The sequence below is a fragment of the Saccopteryx bilineata genome, chromosome 2, assembly GCF_036850765.1.
Source record: "Saccopteryx bilineata isolate mSacBil1 chromosome 2, mSacBil1_pri_phased_curated, whole genome shotgun sequence".
Lineage (NCBI taxonomy): Eukaryota > Metazoa > Chordata > Mammalia > Chiroptera > Emballonuridae > Saccopteryx > Saccopteryx bilineata.
The window spans coordinates 270,899,485-270,920,949 of NC_089491.1; the positions used below are offsets into that span (position 1 = coordinate 270,899,485).

At 41.5% G+C, this 21,465-nt stretch overlaps 1 protein-coding gene across 1 annotated transcript in view; it reads right to left on the reverse strand.

Annotated features, from left to right (window-relative positions):
* IFT81 (intraflagellar transport 81) overlaps positions 1 to 15,331 on the reverse strand; it is a 68,715-nt gene extending 53,384 nt beyond the window's left edge. Inside the window, exons 1-8 of the mRNA XM_066260609.1 lie at positions 15,256 to 15,331; positions 11,151 to 11,315; positions 10,529 to 10,632; positions 9,038 to 9,218; positions 7,808 to 7,897; positions 5,335 to 5,400; positions 4,916 to 5,026; positions 3,840 to 3,924 (exon numbers count right to left, since the gene is read on the reverse strand). Of these exons, the coding sequence (XP_066116706.1) occupies positions 3,840 to 3,924; positions 4,916 to 5,026; positions 5,335 to 5,400; positions 7,808 to 7,897; positions 9,038 to 9,218; positions 10,529 to 10,632; positions 11,151 to 11,294 (781 nt within the window). The 5' untranslated portion in view covers positions 11,295 to 11,315; positions 15,256 to 15,331. The remainder of the gene's footprint in view (positions 1 to 3,839; positions 3,925 to 4,915; positions 5,027 to 5,334; positions 5,401 to 7,807; positions 7,898 to 9,037; positions 9,219 to 10,528; positions 10,633 to 11,150; positions 11,316 to 15,255) is intronic.
* Between the last annotated feature and the right edge of the window lie 6,134 nt (positions 15,332 to 21,465).

Genomic DNA, 21,465 nt, shown 5'->3' on the forward strand with positions numbered 1-21,465 from the left:
GATATTCTGTACATTTTAAAAATATAAAACCTGGCCTGATCAGGCGGTGGCGCAGTGAATAGAACATTGGACTGGGATGCGGAGGAACCAGGTTCAAGACCCGAGGTCGCCAGCTTGAGCGCAGGCTCATCTGGTTTGAGCAAAGCTCACCAGCTTGGACCCAAGGTCACTGGCTTGAGCAAGGGGTTACTCAGTCTATTGAAGACCCACGGTCAAGGCACATATGAGAAAGCAATCAATGAATTACTAAGGTGTCACAACAAAAAACTGATGATTGATGCTTCTCATCTCTCTCCGTTCCTGTCTGTCTGTCCCTATCTATCCCTCTCTCTGTCTCTGTAATTAAAAGAAAAAAAAAATAAAACCTGTATAGTAGAGCATATCTGTCAAAACACCTAGTAAAGCACTCTGTATACTATTATATCTGTGCATAATATATAGTGCCATAAAAGACTGGCTATTGATGTCATTTCATGTTAGAATAATGAAAAAGGACAGTTTACATGGAAAAAAAAATGTTTAAATATAGTACCGTATTTTTCGCTTCATAAGACGCACCTGACCATAAGACGCACCCTGGATTTTAAGGAGGAAAATAAGGAAAAAAATATTCTGAACCAAATGATGTGTTAAAATATTTAATAAAATACTATATTTTTCGCTCCATAAGATGCACGGGCATTTTCCTCTCCACTTAGTGTGTCTTATGGAGCGAAAAATACGGTGATTGCAGAAAAAATAATATGATCTTTCCAAATTACCACCTAACACTTTTATATTCAAAAACAAACAAACAAGCAAACAAACAAAACCCAACAACATTTGCAGAAAAAGGGCAGATAGAGTGTGGGGGATAATAGTCAACAGTGTTAAGTTAACGGAGGATGGGGCCAGATGGGTACTTGGGGCACCGGGGAACCACTCTGTAGAGTAGTGGTCCCCAACCTTTTTTGGGCCACGGACGGGTTTAATGTCAGAAAATATTTTCACGAACCAGCCTTTAGGGTGGGACGGATAAATGTATCACGTGACCGAGACAAGCGTCAAAAGTGAGTCTTAGACGGATGTAACAGAGGGAATCTGGTCACTTTTTTAAAAATAAAACATCGTTCAGACTTAAATATAAATAAAACGGAAATAATGTAAGTTATTTATTCTTTCTCTGAGGACTGGTACCAAATGGCCATGGACTGGTACCAGTACATGGCCCAAGGGTTGGGGACCACTGCTGTAGAGTGCATCATTTTCCCATCAAGCTGTTATATATCCAAAGCTGGTGCAGAATGGTATTGAATGGAAACTGTGGGTGAAAAGAAAACAAAAAAAAAGCCAGATATATTGTTGGCTCACATTTTGCATTCTAAGTAAGAAATCCAAGAACCAAATGAGAACACAAATGAAACCCAGGCTCTTTCTTCTATATGTGACTATTCACTCTTTTTCTTTAGCAACACTTCTGTGGCAGTTCATAGTTCTATTCTATTATTCACAAGTGGTAATACATTACAATTTGTCAGCTTCAAAGCAGAGAACACATCACTAAAAGTGCACGTTAAAATCCAAAAAAAAGAAATTATCTACATTTATAAGTGTTTTCCATTTTCCATGTTTGGTAGTTTTGATTTTGTAAAGTATTAGTATACAGTTAAGAGGTAACTTAAATTATATTTTTAAGGTTTAACAGTTTACTTATTTTAGTAGAGTGCACAAATATACACACAGAGAGACTTTCAGTGAATAATGGTTTTGTTATAAATTCCCAGCCTAGAGAGCTTTTAAAAGTTTATTTCAGATCTTTCCATTACACATTTACAAATTCTGGCTTGACTTTTTAAAACATTGGATTTCCGGTTTAAGTAATCTACGTACATAGGTTGCATAATAAACCTGGCCTGAAGCCTTAAAATTATTTTTAGTTCTGTTGTGCTAACCGTATATTAACATGTAAAAATTTATTATTGGTAAATTCACAAGTTTTCCATTAATCCCTATTACCTCCCCCCCCCCCTTTTTAGGGACTGGAGAAAGAGAGGGAGGAGAAAGTGTTTAATGAATCACACTCTAATTATGCAGTCATTCCTATGTGGTTTCTGATGAAATCTACATCCTGGCTTCTCTGGTTAATAGAACACCAGTTTTTCCATTGTCAAGTTCTTAAATATACTGCATGTAATCACAGATGTAAGGAATCAAAGTCTGAAATGTTTTAAAAGATTTAAAATTATTAAATATTACTTTCTATATTTAAAAAACGTTTCTAATTCTAGAAAACATAAACTAATCTATTGTGACAGCAAGCAGTTCACCAGTGTTCTGGGAACAGGTGGGCGGGCAGAGGGAGCCGGGCAAGACATTACAAAGCGGCACAAGGAAACGTTTGGGGTAATGGATGTATCTGTACATATAAAATATAAGATACTTCCCAATTAAAAAAAACAATTGAAATTGGAATGAATATGTGTTTAGAATTAAGGAAATACGTATTATCTCTTTCTAACAGTTTTATTGAGATATAATTTACATGCCATAAAATTTATCCATTAGTGTACAATCCAATGATGTTTAGTATATTTACAGAGTTCTGCAACCATTGGCACAATTTTAGAAGACTTTATCAGCTCAAAAAGAAGCCTCTATATCCATTAGTAGTTACTTCCTTTTCCTCCTCCCCTAAGCTGTCTGTCCTCTGTGACAATCCCCAACCACAGGCAATCACTAATTCGATTTCTATCCTTATGGATTCGCTTTTATTGGACATTTTACACAAATGGGGTCATATGATCTGTGGTCTTTGTGACTCATTTCTTTCCCTCATCATGTTTTTGAGGTTTATAGTTGTATCAATACTTTATTCCTTTCATTGTTGAATAACATCCCACTGTATGGATGGACCACATTTTGTTTATTCATTTTTCAGTTTATGGACAGTTGGGTTGCTTCTGCCTTTTAGTTATTACGAATAATGCTGCCACGAACATTTGTATACAGGTTTTTGTGTGGACATATGTTCTCTTGGGTATTTAGAAGTGAAATTGCTGGATCATATGGTAATTTTATGCTTAACATTTTGAGGAACTGCCAAACTATTTTCCAAAAATGCTGCATTTTATATTCCTACCAGCAATGTATGAGGGTTCTAATTTCTCTGCATTCTCACCAACACTTGTTATTGTCTTTTCTTATTATAGCCATTCTATGCTTTATATGTTAGAGTATACTATTTCAAAGAGTACCACAGAAAAATGAATTAACCTTCTAACAGCTGGATGTTTACATCGGAATATTTTCCCAATACCAATGGGAGCTCTGTCCTGCCCTTAAAGTTTCTGTGGTGTCCCTTCTGATGAACAGAAACATTTTTAAAATGCCTTGGATGGGTTCAGTGGTGTAATCTGCGATATTAAAACAATATATCCTCTATATAAAGCTAATGTGACAACAGAGATACCTACACATCATTAGCACAACCCCCAAAATGTGAAAAACACTCAGTTTTAAGGGACCAGCATTTTACTCTGTCTTTATAGCCCTGGCTTTAAAACAACGGTTCACATTTTTCCCATCCAACCCTTTTGGAACACCCACCCTAAGCACTTCATATACTCACAGACTACATAATGGTTTCCATGACCTTCATCCTCTGACAAAACCCTGGGAAGGAATATAAAAACCCAGGTGACAACTTAAAGATGTCTGCATCAGGGTCCTCCTGACTCATTAGCTAGGAAATGACACTCCCAATGCCAAGAGAGCACATGATGGTAATTCTCACTTGTTGACTGCTCTGAGGAAGACTCCCAGTGTAAACACTCCCTGCTCATCTAACCATTGCCACTTACTCTCGGGCTTTGCATCTGCTGCCGCATAGCGCATGCTCTTCAGCTGGTTTTGGACTCTCTGCAGTCTCTGCACCGCATGAAACAGCTTTAAAACAGAATTAGACCCATTACTTACTTGGTCTATTTAAACCCACTGCTCATATTAAGAAATGAAAAATACAAGTCCCACATAATTCTTGGGATAGAAAAGGGAACAAATAATAAGAGCTAAGAAAAGTACTCTGTTAAATCCCTAATAAAAATGGTTTTCTCAATACTCTTTCATGTAAAAAAGAATAACAAATAAAAGGCTTTCAGAAATTTAAAAAAAGAATTATTGATTGGGTTTGCTGATGAAGGAAAAATACCTGCTAAAAAGATATATGTGCCAGGCTTTTCTTGTTATAACATGGTCTTCTTAACTTTATAACTTTTAAGGAATGCAAGCACTCTCACCAGTGACATCTCAGAATCACAGGTCGATGCTAAGTAACCATGCAGGCCGGCCAATGCCACTTACTGCTGTAGGGGAGCTACCACAATGCCAAACCAGTTCTAACAGAGCCAGACACCTAGCTGCCCGCTTAGAAGGAAATGGAGTTGATCTGAGCTATACTTTTAATACATGAGCCTTCTCAGTTTAAAGAACAACTTGTAACAAAACAAAAGTAGTATTTTCTGGCCAAATTATTAGTCTAAAAATGTGGATTGTGGGTGTTTTTGAGCCTTTTCATGATTTGCTTACTTACAAGTAGAGTGAAGTACAGGATACTGTGATCAGTGGAACAGAAAGGACGTTATCATAAGCCCCAGAATCTCAGGACACCCTTGAGAGAGTCTAGAAGTTTTATCAACAGTTAACCTTACTGCTTAACATTAGTGTTGGAACATCATGATTTCAGCATATATACTGAGTACAGAACCCCAAAGGTGGTACTGTTGCTGCTGTTGGCACCACAAAATACTCTTAAAGGAGTATTCCATTATGTTCACAAAGGGGAATGTGACCTTTTAAAATTCTTCTTTCTTTACATTTGATTTAGCAAAAGGAACTACTTCTTTCATCATGAGAATATAAACTTTTATTATGGGGATACCTGATTCTTTTGTTCCTGTTTCTGTTGTGCAAGAAATTCTTCCCTCTCTTTTTCAACTCGAAGTCGGCTTGCTATTTGAAGCATCCGTTTATGATTCTGAACTGTCTCCACCTACAGTAAGGGAGTAAGTAGTACATGGTACTGTCAGGTTGAAGAAACAAGCAGGTCACGTGACCCAGACATCCACTGATCATTTCCTTCTAGTAAACAGTACTCCCTAGAGATGACAGTCAAGTTGAGGAGTCCAGGTCCTTAAAGGTTTTGGGCTCCTGCCTAGGGAGATTCCCTTTCAGTCAGAGTTATTTGAGTCCGTCCTCAGATGTAAACCCATGCCTTGCTTAATCTTTATTTGCATTCCTAAGTCTTTGCAAGTGCTTAACACTTGGGGCCAAAGTCTTACATGCTAATTCTTGCCTTACCCTTTTCTTCAACCGTTCCACTCTCTTAATGAGCTGATCCTTCTCTTCCTCCATCGCACTGATATCCTAAAAGGTAGTCAAGAAGATATTATAATAAGAAAAAAGTATTCTTTGTAGAATTCAAATAAGGTTTTTATATGATTACATCTCTATCATTTTCATCGGTTATAACCAGGGCACTAAGGAACAAAGATCTCGTTGGGATGAAAGACATTTCTGTTCTATAAAGAGCACCCCCAGGGTTCTTTGTGCCCAGTGATTTATTTGGCAGCTCGGTATTCATCTAGGAAAGCAACTAAAACAGGTTGGAACATGGCAAGGTAAAGCTGCCAGCCAGCCAGCACACTTGTGTTCTGATTCCAAATATGGGCACATGATTTTTCAGAAATCTTCTATAATGGCAAGTGTGCAGGTCTAAAAACATGAACAACAGCTGCTGACACCCCATCTGCTCTGCTAAATACCAAACTATATATTCTGCCGATATTCCATCAAAATTCTTTTTAAGGTTGTGGTGTTTTCAAGACATAACTCTGTGTCTGGTTTTGTCAATTAACAAATTCCCTTCCTAAAAATAAAGACTTCAAAAAATAAAGCACCTTCCTTTTAACCAGCTCCATGATATTTTCTAAAGAAAACAGACAAATCCTTCCTAAGCCTAAAATACTAATAGCCTAACTAGCACAGTAATACTAAAAGTAAAACTATGCATGGTAGTCAGTACTGACAGGATTTGAGGAAACAGGTACCTTACTCACTCGGGGTGACAACGTATTAAAGAACAATATCAAAAGTCTTAAAACATATGTATATACCTTCTAGCCCAGTAATTCCACCTCCAGGAATTTGTCCTAATAACATATGTATGAAAGGTCACTGACTTCTCTATACAGATTCTCACAGTTGCTAATTATACCTAAAATTTAAAAATGACCCAAATGTCTAAGGACTATTAAACAAACTATGCTATTATACAATGAAAGTCATTAAAAATTCTGCAGAATGTAGCCTGGCCTGTGGTGGCTCAGTAAATAAACTGTCGACCTGGAACACTGAGGTCAACAGTTCAAAACCCTGGGCTTGCTGGTCAAGGCACATACAACAAGCAACCAATGAACAGCTAGCGTGAAGCAACTACTTCTCGTTCCCTACCCTCCTCTCTCTGTAAAATCAATAAATAAAATCATAAAAAAAAATTCTGCAGAATGTTTAATGACATGAGAAAACAAATCCATGAAAGTGAAATCAGCAAGTATTTGGGGAAAGAACTTATATGCCTGGTAAGAATGTAAAGTATTTTTTGGAGAGCATTAAATAACATGTATCAAAAGTCCTAAAATTTTCATGTTTTAATAAGTAATTCCATTTATGGAAATTTATCCTAAGGAAATGATCACAAATATGCAAAAGTAAATTTATGTAGAAGCCCAAGGTTGCTGGCTTGAACTCAAGGTCACTGGCTTAAGCAAGAAATCACTGGCTTGGCTTGAGCCCTCCACTCACCCCCCTCCACCGTCAATCAATGAAAAACTAAAAAATGTGACCCAACTCAGAGTTGATGCTACTCATCTTTCTAAATAAATAAATAAATAAATAAATAAATAAAGGAACTCACTGTGAATTTACCATGGCCTCATCAATTTCTTCCATAGAGCCTGACCAGGCGGTGCAGTGAATAGAGCATCAGACTGGGATGTGGAGGACCCAGGTTCGAGACCCCAAGGTCACCAGCTTGAGCACGGGCTCAATTGGTTTGAGCAAGGCTCACCAGCTTGAGCCCAAGGTCGCTGGTTCAAGCAAGAGGTCACTCGTTCTGATGTAGCCCCCGGTCAAGGCACATATGAGAAATCAATCAATGAACAATGAAGGAATCACAATGAAGAATTGATGTTTCTCATCTCTCTCCCTTCATGTCTGTCTGTCCCTATCTGTCCCTCTCTCTGACTCTCTCTGTCTCTCCCACACACACAAAAAAATTTCTTCCATAGAGAACTAGCCTAACAAAGGTCCTACAAAAGAAAATCTGTGTTTTGCTATCACTAGTTTCCAAGTAGTCTTTCTTTTTTCAGTGAGAGAGACAGACAGACAGACAGGAGAGGAGAGAGATTAAGAAGCATCAACTCATAGTTGTAACACTTTAGTTGTTCATTGATTGCTTTCTAATATGTGCCTTGACCAGGAAGCTCCAGCCGAGCCAGTTGACCCCTTGTTCAAGCCAGAGACCTTTGGGCCCAAGCCAGTGACCTTGGGTCCAAGCTGGTGAGCTTTGTTCAAACCAGATGAGCCCGCGCTCAAGCTGGCGACCTCAGGGTCTCAAACCTGGGTCCTCCGCATCCCAGTCTGACACTCTATCCAGTGCGCTACCGCCTGGTCAGGCTCCATGTAGTCTTAAATCTCATAATAAACTAAAAATAAGAATACTCAACCTAATGTTATTCAAATTAAAACTACTGTTATCTGTTCTTTCCTTTACCCTTCTTATTTCTGCTGTGGAAAATCCAGATGTCTTAAGCTGCTCACATTCTTTATGCAGAGTTTTGAAGGCTTCCATCAACTCTTCATACTGAAAGAACAAGTCAAAAAATTATCAACTAATGACTACATCCAGTAGGATTTTCTTAATCAGGTTACCTATAAACTTATGGTGATTACTTAAATGTATCAAAAATACATCTTTAAACATTCATATAAGACAGAAAAAAGCAGGCCTGTAAAATCTGGTTAGTAAATACTTGTCCTGCTTCCTCTCTGGTACCTGTCCTCCCTCGCACTCTGTCTTCTAGCTATGCTGGTCCTCTTTCAGCGCCTGGAACAATCCATGCTCTTGTCTCCACTTTACAGACCCTATTCCCTCGGAGAATATTGTATGACTCCCCTCATCCCTAACCTGGATAGCTCCCATGCATCCTTCAGGGCTCGGCACAGCTACCATTGCCCTCATGGAAGACTTCTCTAGCCCTACATCAGAGTATCATGACATCAGCATAGACATCACGTGAAATGATAATTGTCTAGTTAACCATCTGTCTTCCTCCATTCGACAGTGAGAACCAGGAGGGTAAGAACTATATCCATCACGTACACATCTGTATCCGTGGGGCCCAGCACAGTGCGCACATAACTCATATAGGAGTTCAATAAAGAGTAGATGAATGAACAAAAAACAATCAAACTTACTCAAATTCCCGGCTCTTTCTCTACTTACTGCTGGACTGGAAAGTCCTCTGAGACTGTAAGCCTAGCTTTGTTGCCCATTCACAATCGTTCAGGGCTTACACATCTCAATTTGCCTGGAATAGTGTCAATTTATACCTTTTGTCCTGGTAATTATTATGACCGTCCCTTTCTGATTTGGATGATAAACTGTATAGTCGCCTAACTGATGAGCAAAGCACCCTGTAGTCCCAAGCCAAGGATCCAATTCACCCACAAATCTTAAGTAATAAATTATGCTACAATCATTACTTTCATTGTTTTTTTTTCCTATCCACAGAGCCCCTATCACTGAATGGTATTTGTGTGCAAATGTCAGTATTTTAATACATGATTGCAGGTGAACACTAGCTAGTAACTGTTTCACCTTTTGGCCTCACCTAAAATTACAGAGAGCAAATAAACTAAGGAGAGATGCACATGTATTTAAACATGTGCACCTTGAAATCCATTACAAGGAGTTTTAAAATACTATTTATGTATTGAATACCTGTTTATTGGTATCAGCCACAGTTTCATCCTGAAGAAACTCACTTGGTACCTCAAGTTTTATTAAAAAACGAGCTAAATATGCTCTTTTCTTCAGTTCATTAGTCCTCTGAAGAAGCCAGTGAAGCACAGGGTAAATTACAGGTTTACTTCCAATCACCAGACCCTGACGAAAGGTACTCCTATAAAAAGAAATCACAAACACGCACACATACACACACAGATTTGTAATTAAACCCTGAAAAGAGAAAACATTTCCTCAAAATCTGATTTACAATGTCCTGATTGCTTTTCATGACAATTTTATTATACTAAAATTTTTTTTCTATTTACTGATTTTAGAGAGAGAGCAGAAGAAAGGGAGAGAAAGAGGAATATCAATTTGTTGTTCCACTTATTTATGCATTCATTGGTTGACTCTTGTATGTGCCCTGACCAGGGTTCAAACCTGCAACCTTGGTGTACTGGGACAACACTAACCAACTGAGCTAAAGGGCCAGGGTTCCATGACAATTAAAAAAAAGATAAAACCGGCCCTGGCTGGTTGGCTCAGCGGTAGAGCATCGGCCTGGCGTGCAGGGGACCCGGGTTCGATTCCCGGCCAGGGCACATAGGAGAGGCGCCCGTTTGCTTCTCCACCCCCCCCCCCTTCCTCTCTGTCTCTCTCTTCCCCTCCCGCAGCCAAGGCTCCATTGGAGCAAAGATGGCCCGGGCGCTGGGGATGGCTCCTTGGCCTCTGCCCCAGGCACTGGAGTGGCTCTGGTCAGGGCAGAGCAACGCCCCGGAGGGGTAGAGCATCGCCCCCTGGTGGGCAGAGCGTCGCCCCTGGTGGGCGTGCCGGGTGGATCCTGGTCGGGTGCATGCAGGAGTCTGTCTGACTGTCTCTCCCCGTTTCCAGCTTCAGAAAAATACAAAAAAAAAGAAAAAAGAAAAAAAGATAAAACCAAGGCTATTCTAAAGTCAGTTCTGTACATTAACAATAAAAATAAAATTAGGCCTTTAATATCACTAGAACATATGGAAAGGTTGTGTTGGAACCATTAACTGGTATAATCAGCCTTAATAACTTACTGTTTTTATCTAGGATGGCCGATAGATGATAAAATGGTACAGTGGATTTGCCTGACTTTTTTGATTAGGAGAAAACACTGACCCACTTAAGACTTCTGCATGACAAAATAACATTGAAAATTCAAGATTATTTTGAAATTCAGTGATGTTTCTGAGGCCACTGATTAAGGGAGACCAGGCATGAAAGTGTGGCTATTAAAGCATTATTTAAGGAAAGCTACATGTAATAAAATTAAATAAATTTAAGAAATAAATAAAGTTTCTCTGAATTTAAAAAAAGAAAGAAAGAAGGAAGGGAAGGATGGAAGTAGGAAGGAGGGAAAGAGGGAGGGAGGGAGAAAGGGAGGAAAGAAGGAAAGAAGGAAGGAAGGAAGGAAGGAAGGAAGGAAGGCAGGCAAGCAACACACAATCAGATTCTTACATGTCTGTGGCATTTCCTGGAGGTTTATATTTAAGGATACCAAGGAGGGTCAACATCCGTTTGGCTGTCTGCTCTGGCATCTCCTCTCTGATATCAACAACTTGCTAACAAATAAAGAAATGAGAAAAATATGCTATTGTTGTATATCTAACAAAGAACGATAAGTAAACTCACTTACAAAATTGTTCTGCTAGAGCATAACAGGCACAATAGTCTCTTAATAAAGCAGATTAAATATGGAGATCCCCAGATTCCAAGTGAAGGTGCATTACAAATCAAAGCAGGATTCACATTAAGAATGTCAAGCATAAAAAGCCTCCAGGGCAGAGACGTGAGCTAATCTGCAATATAATAAAACCTTTTGTAAAAGCATTTTTATTCCTGGGCCAAATCTATTTATGTTTGAAAGTAGAAAAACATCTTCTAAATATAATTTAATTTTTGAGTTAACAGAGATACCTTAAAGATCATTTACTACTATTGTACAAGCATAAGGTTTATAAACTAAGGCATCATGAAAATAAAAGTCCAAAGAGGGTAAATAATTTGCCCAAGACAGATATTCAGAAGCAGAATTGGCTTTCCTGACACCCTTTCTATCACAGAGAAAGAGAAAACTTACCTTCGGGTCAATCTCAGCCAGAACATCATTGAGAACTTGTAATAGTTGCATTGGCTCCAGGGAATCAAATGTGATTAAATTATAGTTCTTCCTAAAAGGTTCCTTATTGAGATTGTCCACAATGAATTTTATTTGATCACTCATAATCAGGTCTTATAACGTAAACTAAAGAGTAAAAATAGAGAAAAAATTTGCTCAATTCTGATAACAAAAGTTCTGGAAAAAAAATTAGTATTAAGATCATCAGAAGTAGGCATGAAAAGCATAATTCTACATTTTGTTGAAAGAAATTAGCGGGAAGACTTTATTAAGATTGCTAAGTATAAACTGTTAATATTTAATGCCAAATGTTTTTGTATATGCATCTTGTGTGATGGTAGTCATTTGAATTAACATGGACAAATGAATAATAACCCACCCCACTCCCTGGCCACACACACACACATTAACATCTTTTCCATTTAGTTCTACAACTTCTACCCAGGAATAAAAACTTGTTAGACTGCAGACATATTTCTAATTTTTTAAAATTAGTAGCAAATGTTTTAAAATTGGGAGATATTTTTACATTCAAATTAAGATTTCCAGTATCTCTTGAAAATCAGATCTGGCAAGCCTGGGCCCACATTTCTGCGTGGCCACCCCCAAAGGAAGCTGAGTAGAAGCTGCAGGCTTTAGCCTGGGTATGCTTTCTTTGGTTTGCTTTGGTTTCTGCCACCAAGCAGTCTTCATGCACTGATGTTCTGGCTTGGTCCTTTAGGCTTTGCCTCTGTCACCACCATTGAGTAACTCAGGCCTTCATTTCCTTGGCCTTTAATAACACAACAGCCTCATGTTTTCTGGTCTCTACCTCTCCCGTTCCTAATCTTCTGTAGCCTTCTCATTGTCCACAAAATAAACTCCAAACTTACTGGATTTAGAGATACTTTAACATCTAGCTCAATTTAGCCTTTCCCAACTGTATTTCCAAATTGTTTATTTTCACCCTTTCAAACTTGAGCAGACTGAAGTGGTCACTCCCTACTTGTTCCACCTTACCTTCAGTTAATGATGTTTTCTTTGCCTCTAAGGGCTGTTCTCCTTTTCTCTCTCTCCAGAGGTACAAATCCTAACGATTTCCCAAGCCTTACTCTCTGATGGCCAGTTCCTCTAGGAAATCCTTACACCACCCACCACACTACCCATCACGCTCTGCATCAGAGTAACAGCGCTGCCCACCAAGCTGACCACACCTTCATCCGCACTGCTGTCCTTGAGTCACTTTTCTATTTTGTGATAGTCACGTATGTACAGTTTCTCTTCTCTGCTAAACTGTGAATTCCATGAGGACCTATCTGTGACTAATTCCACCTTTGAATACCCACTGCATCTAAAACACTGCTTCCACTAGACTGAATGAATTTGATCAGAGGCCCAAGGCCAGAAAAAAACAAACAAAAAACCATATTGAGCCCTGGCCGGTTGGCTCAGCGGTAGAGCGTCGGCCTAGCGTGTGGAGGACCCGGGTTCGATTCCCGGCCAGGGCACACAGGAGAAGCGCCCATTTGCTTCTCCACCCCTCCGCCGCGCTTTCCTCTCTGTCTCTCTCTGTCTCTCTCTTCCCCTCCCGCAGCCAAGGCTCCATTGGAGCAAAGATGGCCTGGGCGCTGGGGATGGCTCCTTGGCCGCTGCCCCAGGTGCTAGAGTGGCTCTGGTCGCAACATGGCGATGCCCAGGATGGGCAGAGCATTGCCCCCTGGTGGGCAGAGCGTCGCCCCATGGTGGGCGTGCTGGGTGGATCCCGGTCGGGCGCATGCGGGAGTCTGTCTGACTGTCTCTCCCTGTTTCCAGCTTCAGAAAAATGAAAAAAACAACAACAACAACAACAAAAAACCATATTGAATATCTGACTATTTAATTGCTGAAACAGCTTTACCAAGGTTCCTAGTGTCTCCTGCTTGCAGACATCACTTGTTTAAAATGGGAAGTAGTACAAATTTGGCAGGCAGGCAGGCAATTTTTTAAACTAGTGATTTTTAAAAACAAATTTTAAAATGAACTGCTAGAAAAAGAAATAAAGAATTACTTCAGTGCTCTCTAATAGTTTTTAACCATAAAATGGATAGATGGTATCTAAGACATTAGTTAGGACAGCATGCATCATGTTCTGAAAAAGGTTTCTTTTCTTTCTTTCTTTTTTTTCTTTGCTAGTAGAGACAGACAGAAAGGGAGAGAGATGAGAAGCATCAACTCATAGCTGTGTCACTTTAGTTGTTCATTGACTGCTTCTCACACATGCCTTGAGGTAGGGGGGGAGGGAAGGCCTCTGCCAGTGACCCCTTGCTCAAGCCATCAACCTTTGAGCTCAAACCAGCAACCACGGGGTCATGTTTATGATCCCATGCTCAAGCTGGTGAGCCTGTGCTCAAGTCAAATGAGCCCGCTCAAGCCAGCGGGGTTTTGGACTTGAGTCCTCAGTGTTCAAGGTCCAGACCTCATCAGGTTAGGTTTCTTAATGGGGTGGGTGGAGCTGGATATTTAGAAAACATCAAAATGAGAAGACATTCTACAGTGTGTCCGTAAAGTCATGGTGCACTTTTGACCCGTCACAGGAAAGCAACAAAAGACGACAGAAATGTGAAATCTGCACCAAATAAAAGGAAAACTCTCCCAGTTTCATACCTATTCAGTGCAGTTCGATGTGGGCTCATGCACAGGTTTTTTAGGGCTCCTTAGGTAGCTATCCAGTATACCCTCTACAGACTCATCACTGACTGATGGCCTACCAGAACGGGGTTTCTCCACCAAACTGCCAGTTTGCTTCAACTGCTTATCCCACCGAGTAATGTTATTCCTATGTGGTGGCGCTTCGTTATAAACGTGCTGATATTCACGTTGCACTTTGGTCACAGATTTGAATTTAGCGAGCCACAGAGCACACTGAACTTTCCTCTGTACCATCCACATCTCGACTGACATGAATGTGGGCTGCTCCGCTGTATACACGGTGTTACATCATTATCTGTGCATGTGCACATGCTGCCACATCATCCTACAGAAACTGGGAGAATTTTCCTTTTATTTGGTGCAGAATTCACATTTCTATCGTCTTTTGTTGCTTTCCTGTGACCGGTCAAAAGTGCACCATGACTTTACGGACACACTGTATTTCTCCATAATTATGATAAAATTATGAGTAAATGATTATTATTAAGAGTAAGTCGAAAAACAGTAGGATGAATAACCAATGTGGTTTATAAATTTGAGGTTTTAAGCTGTAAAAAGAAAAACTTTACATAAATTATATAAAAATTCATGTTGGCAATGCAAATTTTCCAATGTTAAAAGTATTTTAAGTGAAAGTCCATGTCATAACTTTCACACACACGTTTAATTTTCAATGATTTCGAAATTAAATATATGCAATATTTATAACACACACATAGATATTTTTCCCTTTTGGAAAACAAACAAACAAAAAAAGACCCTTGAAAAATGTTATGAGGACAGTAGAAGAAAACCAGTTGGGTTTCCCTACTAGTTGCCCAGCAGCTTTCAGATAGTCACCTACTAAGGACGAAGATGCGCTGAACTGGTAGATTGTCTATGCCCAGTGGGCTCTGTGTTCTAAAATTAGCAAAAGCAATTACTGTCCCTTTTCCAGCCGAAGCTGCCACACTAATTCGTAAGCACTTACCCTCATAAAAACCCGAGGGGCTGGGGTGTGGGCAGAAATTAAAACCAGGACGTGCGTTTATCTGGCACAACTAGAGACAAGACAGACAGCACGGCGCCCTGGTCTCAGGCTGGCAGGAGCACTGGCCAGCAACCTTGCAGGATTCCCCAAAATAGTGTCCCCCCCCCCCCGACCCCGGGGCTCGGGAGAGGGGAAGGGACCCCTACATCGACCCGAGCACCTCGGGGCTCCCAGACGACTCATTCTGCGGGGGAGCGGCCTCCACCACCGCGCGGCCACGCAGGACTGACGGCCCAGGATGATGGGACTTAACTGCTACGACCCCCTCACTTGCGAGATGCAGCCTTGGGAAGGGAGGGGGGACGGGTTGGGAGTTCTCTCCTATCTTGGGGTTCAGGGAAGTATCAGACCGCGGGTTGCCGACGTTACCTCAAATTCTCCTCACGAAACCACTTTCCCCCACCCCCAGCTGGTATCCGGGCTGTCGTGGGATCCTAGAGACAAGCTCCTTGGCAACGGTTGCTAGACCGTGATACGTCACTTCCGGCGGGCGCGGGCGGGCGCGTTTCCGGGGGTACCCCCGGCGCGGGCGCTGCGGCCCAAGCTCTGCAGGGTCAAGGGCGAAGGGGTGCGGGGCGCACGTGCCAAGTCAAGTCACAGGTTCTGAGCCACTGCGGACAGCCTCGAGAATTTCGGGTTGTTACCGCGGCAGTACACTCGCACGAACGTTCTGCAGTTTGCAGTTGACAACATACTCTATCCATGGAAACGTTGGGGACTTCTCTGCTTGAGGCAGGGTCAGAGATATTTGAACTGCGGAAGCATTTGGCCCCAGCTTCAAATTTAGGTTTTTGACATAATCTCCAAATGAGTCTTACAGTCTAGCAGGATTAAAAGAAGACACATTCATCATAGCGATTTCAGCTTCTTTGTCACATTATCTAGGTCACATAGCCTGTACTGGGAATTAAATTTTTTAGAATCCAGTAATTTTTATTTTAATATGCTGAGAGCCGGGTGGGCTGGGGTAAGGGGGATGGGGAAAGGAAATGGCTGAAGGCTCTTTTGACTTCTAAAAGCCTCTTTATAGGCACCTGCAGAAATGAAAGAGGATCTCTTGACAGTCTTCATGGAGTTCATATCCTATCAAGTAGGCTGAAGGAAGATCTTCGTGCCAGATCACAGACAGGCCAGGAAATCTGCTGGAACAGAGACCCATTGCTCTAACTGGCTTGGGGGAGACTTTAGTTGGTGATGGTATTTTGAACCTCCCCTTTCATTAGTGATGTCAGTGAAGAAAACTAGAAAAAAAACAACAACAAAATTCCTCATACCCTGTAAACTTAGTTGCATCTTGGAAGAAACCAACTACAGATTTAGCATCAGCCTTACAAACAAATTCCATGTTAGGTATTCCTCTATGCCCCACACTGCTGGAGGCAGTCAGTGGAGGGTAGGCATCACCTGGCGCCTGTGGTCGTGGAGCTGACAGTCTAGTGTCGGAAGAGAGACAAGTGAATGGGCCACACCCATACAACTATGATAAATGCTATAATAAAAGGACTCAATGATGGGGATGCCCAGATGAAAGGTCCCAAGTTTATATGGGGCTGAAAGGACTGTGCTATCAGGAAAGGTTCCATCAAACAAAGTGTTTAAAGATCAGTAATCAGCCAAACCCAAAAGGGGAGAGTTTATCAGACAGAAGGACAGAACACTCCCAAGGCGTGTCCATTCTGGCTGTCTTCTGACTGTTGAACTACCAAGCAAAAGCACTTGGAGAGAACCTAAGAGTGGTCCTAGCTCATAGATACTCATCGCCAGGACGAGGCAACGTGTAAAACCTTTAAAAGTTAAACAACTTAAATAATTCTAGGAGAAACAATAAAAGGGTATGTTAGGAGAGTCTCCTAACTGCCTAGATTTGAATCCTGGATCCGCCATCATGTGGTCTCACTTCTCTCAGCTTTCCTGATCTATAAACTGTGGCCATAATAATACCTGCCTCAAAAGGGTTGATGTGAAGATCGACCTGATACAGGTAAAGTGCTTAGAACAATACCTGACATTGAAAAAGCTAAAAGCATTTTACCTTTTTTCCCTTCTTTAAAAAAAGTGAAATGGTTAGGTTTGCTCCTTCCATAGAGTCTGCAGATGTGGGCTATACAAAGGTAAGAGTGGCTTATCTGGTAGTTCTTAGTTTCTCCTCTGCCTGTTGCTTCTATTATTGGAACACTGTACTTTTCGGTTATGAGAATGCAATCCTGGGTAAATTCAAGTAAGCAATGGAATCTACTCTTTGCTCTCAGTCTTGAATTGATTTTATGCTTAATGTCTTTGCTCTGGAACACAGAAAAGAATTTGAAGCCACTCAGCTTGAGATACTGAGAAGCATATATTCCAACTGGAAGCAAAACAGAGACATGGATAGGTCTGCCCATATTGGGTCCCTGCCCATCACAGGGCCCGGATACAGGCCAAAGGAAGGCCTGCTACCACCCCCTGACTCATTCAAGGTAAAAAAAATTCTATGAGCGGTCCAAGAAGAAGTCAGCAACTTAGCCTGACCTGTGGTGGCGCAGTGGATAAAGCATCAACCTGGAAATGCTGGGGTCGCCTGTTCGAAACCCTGGGCTTGCCTGGTCAAGGCACATATGGGAGTTGAAGAAGTCAGCAACAGTTTCATAACAGTGAAGGCATTGCTGATTATATCCCAAGTTAAGCCATCCATTTGAAGACCTTTTCTTCCTTAGATGCTATATTGAGTCTTCCTTGTAAAACCCTTCTTGGCTGAACTCTATTTGACATTTTTAATAGGTGAAGGGAAGTCCCAGTCATATGAGACAGCCTTTTGGAAAGATTGCTACTCCTCCCCTATCTCTTTTTGTTTAATAGGTTTGTTAAGATATAATTCACATACATAGGATTCACCCAGTTAAAGTATACAATTCAGTTGTTTTTAGCATATTCACAATGTTATGCGACCATCACCACTATCTAATCCCAGAACATTTGTGTTACCCCCCAAAAGAAACGCTGTTCCCTCTCTCTAGCCATCGTCTCCCAGTTTGCAATAAAAATAAACAAAAAATATCACTTCCCAACCTCTGGCAATCACTAATCTGTTTTTCTTCTCTATGGATTTGCCTTTTCTGGAAATTTCCTATAAATGGAATCATAAAATATGTGGCTCTTTGTATCTGGCTTCTTTCACTTAGTAGAATGTTTTCAAGGTTCATCCATGTTGTAGCATGGATCAGGACTTTATTTCTTTTTCTGGCTGAATAATATTTCATTGTATGGATTTTTGTTCATCCATTTATCTGTTGATGGAAATTTGGATTGCTTCCACTTTGGGCTGTAACGAATAATGGACATTTGTGTACAAACCTCCACTCGCTCAAGCGCTTCCGTTGGCTAAGTCAGATGAGTGGGGAATGTGCGTCAGGGACATAGGTAAGTAGGAGGGTCTCCATTCATTCTTGGGTTTTTCTTTCAATTTTTGTTAATTTTGTTCTCTTTAGTGCTCATGACTGTAGACTACAGGACCGAAGATGTGTATTCTTTAGCGGTTTTTGGTTCTAACAACAGGCTGTTGTTGAAACCTACGCTATGGAAGCACTAAAATGTCCAATCTGCTTCTCACCCAAAGCCCTCTGACAAGAAAATGATGTTATGAGGAAGTTTCCTTTAAACGTTCACTGGCCTCCAGTGGAGGCCAGAGTGGGATGAGGTGGGAGGAGGGGAGAGAAACTGAAAGCTGCCCTTTCAAACTCCCTTATTTAACCCTCTAGATATTGCAAGAAACATCCACTATTGTGAATCTCTGCTCTGATTATTCAGAGAAGAAAAAAATAACTCCTAGTAAGGTGTATATTTCGAGACTCAGTTTAGTATAGGATAAAAAATAAGGAGAGGAGTCATTGTTGCATGCAATTGTGAAGACCAAGGATATTACTAACTTCAGATATGGCTTGATCTAGGAGTTCAGTACTGTCATCTTGTCATTCTTTATGCCTTTATCTCTCCGCTTCTCATCCCCACTTTCCTCTGAATGGGCTGCTAGCAGCAAAAGGCTTACATCCTTCCAGCCTAGCAACCTCAAAAAAAGTATAATCTTTTCTTCACCAGTTCTAGCAAATTCCCAGGGTTGACTTTCATTGGTCTGAAGTGTGTCAGACCATTCTCGAATCAACTGCTATGATTCTGATGGACGTAAGAATAGACTAAGTGAGGGTGGCTCCCAAAAAGGAAGGGCTGCGTTCTGTTACCAGGGGTAGACAGGCCATGCAAACAAGAACAGATGTCCTATACAGGTGGTCAGGGAAGGTGGTTAAACCTTAAAAGCTGGACAGACAGGCCCTGGCCCATTGGCTCAGTGGTAGAGCATCGGCCTGGCGTGTGGAAGTCCTGGGTTCGATTCCTGGCCAGGGCACACAGGAGAAGCACCCATCTGCTTCTCCACCCCTCCCCCTCTCCTTCCTCTCTGTCTCTCTCTTTTCCTCCCGCAGCCGAGGCTCCACTGGAGCAAAGATGGCCCGGGCGCTGGGGATGGCTCCTCGGCCTCTGCCCCAGGCGCTAGAGTGGCTCTGGTCCCAACAGAGCGACCCCCCGGAGGGGCAGAGCATCGCCCCCTGGTGGGCAGAGCGTCGCCCCCTGGTGGGCATGCCGGGTAGATCCCAGTCAGGTGCATGCGGGAGTCTGTCTGACTGTCTCTCCCCGTTTCCGGCTTCACAAAAATACAGAAAAAAAAAAAAAAAAAAAAGCTGGACAGACAAAATGAGCCTATACTTATTGTGGGCAGTATCTGTTATCAATTTGAACTCTCTCCCTGATTTTCTACCAACAAATTCTCTTCCTTCAATGCAAGCTTCTATCGTGGGCCTAGTGAGATCTTGGTATAACAGAGGACCCTCCAGGTCCCCACAGAAATCTGAGGATGCCGTGAACATAGTGTCTCCGGCCCCTTCTCATTTCAGAACTTCCAAACAAGAACTTTCCTGTGTAGAGTTACAGGGAAGCCAAGGCAGTTTTTCTGTTTTTGGTATTAAATTTAGATCTTTCATCCTGACCATGAGATATTTCTGGATTGTGCACGAGTATTCAGCAAATGCCAGTTTTCAAGATGTTATCCCATCTGGGGCTACTCTGCACCCTGCCCACTTTATCTCGTTCTTTTAAAACTGAGAAAAATGACCCAGACACAGGAACAAATTCGGAAGTGGGTTATTCTGTTATCCGTTAATTGTCATGTAATGCCTTAGCCATCTAGGTTACTTGGAGATGAAAGAAACTAGATTTAAACGGAAACCTGAGTTCATTTTTGCAGAAATCCTACATTGTCTCTGCTCCGGCAATTTAATTGCATGGATACGCAGTAGCAGAATGTGCGTTCCTAAAAGGTAAATAATACATGGAACAGCCAACTGAATGGATGACATTAAATGTGTGCCTGGTACCACACCACGTTTTGGTCAAATAGTTTTTAAATGGGTTTTGTGAGAGTAATGGGCAATGTACAGGAGTCAAGTAATATGCAATTCATGTTCAATCCTCAGTTATGGGTTGAAAATAGGATGTACCTTACATTCTTATGGTCCCAATAATAATCATATCGTCACTTAGTGGTGTTTACTGTGTGTCACTTTCCTCCTCTTAAAACCATTTGCTGCCTGGCCTGTGGTGGTGCAGTGGATAAAGCGTCCACCTGGAAGTGCTGAGGTCGCCGGTCTGAAAACCTGGGCTTGCCTGGTCAGGGCACATATGGGAGTTGATGCTTCTAGCCCCTACCCCCTGTCTCTCTCTCCTCTCTCTCTCTCTCCTCTCTAAAACGAATAAATAAAATAAAAATTAAAAAAAAAAAAAACCATTTGCCATTTGCATTGCCTTGAGTTTTTCAGGTTGAAATCAGAAGCTGTTTTTTCTGTTTTGTTTTTGTTTTTTGTAAAGGTCTGAAGTCTTTGGAGGAGATTTTACCAGTTGTCCTCAAGAGTAAAGCAGAGCCTGACTAGGCGGTGGCGCAGTGGATAGAGCATTAGACTGGGATGCAGAGGACCCAGGTTTGAGACCCCGAGGTCACCAGCTTGAGCACGGGCTCATCTGATTTGAGCAAGACTCACCGGCTTGAGCCCAAGGTCGCTGGCTCGAGCAAGGGGTCACTTGGTCTGTTGTAACCCCCCGGTCAAGGCACATATGAGAAATCAATTAATGAACAACTAAGGAGCTGCAACGAAGAATTGATGTTTCTCATCTCTCCCTTTTTGTCTGTCCCTATCTGTCCCTCCCTCTGACTCTCTCTGTCTCTGCCACAAATAAATAAATAAATAAATAAGAGTGGAGCAGAGAGAGGACTTCCTTCTAAAGTAAGAAGAGAGAAGTGAGATGCTAAGGAGACTGGGAAAAGGTCACAGGTTAATTCCAGAGCAACTCCTAAGCAGGGAGGAGTACCACAGGAGACCAACACCATGCTTCCAGTGTCTCCGCTGTGGCCAAAGCTTTCCTTGTCCCAGGCCTGACATGGAGGTACTAATGACATTAGACCTGAAAGGACCAGGCAGCCTAGGGTGATTGGTGGGTGACCAAGCAGTCACCAGGACGGGCCACTGACAGAAGATTTCAAGCGAGTCTCTGAAGCTTTGT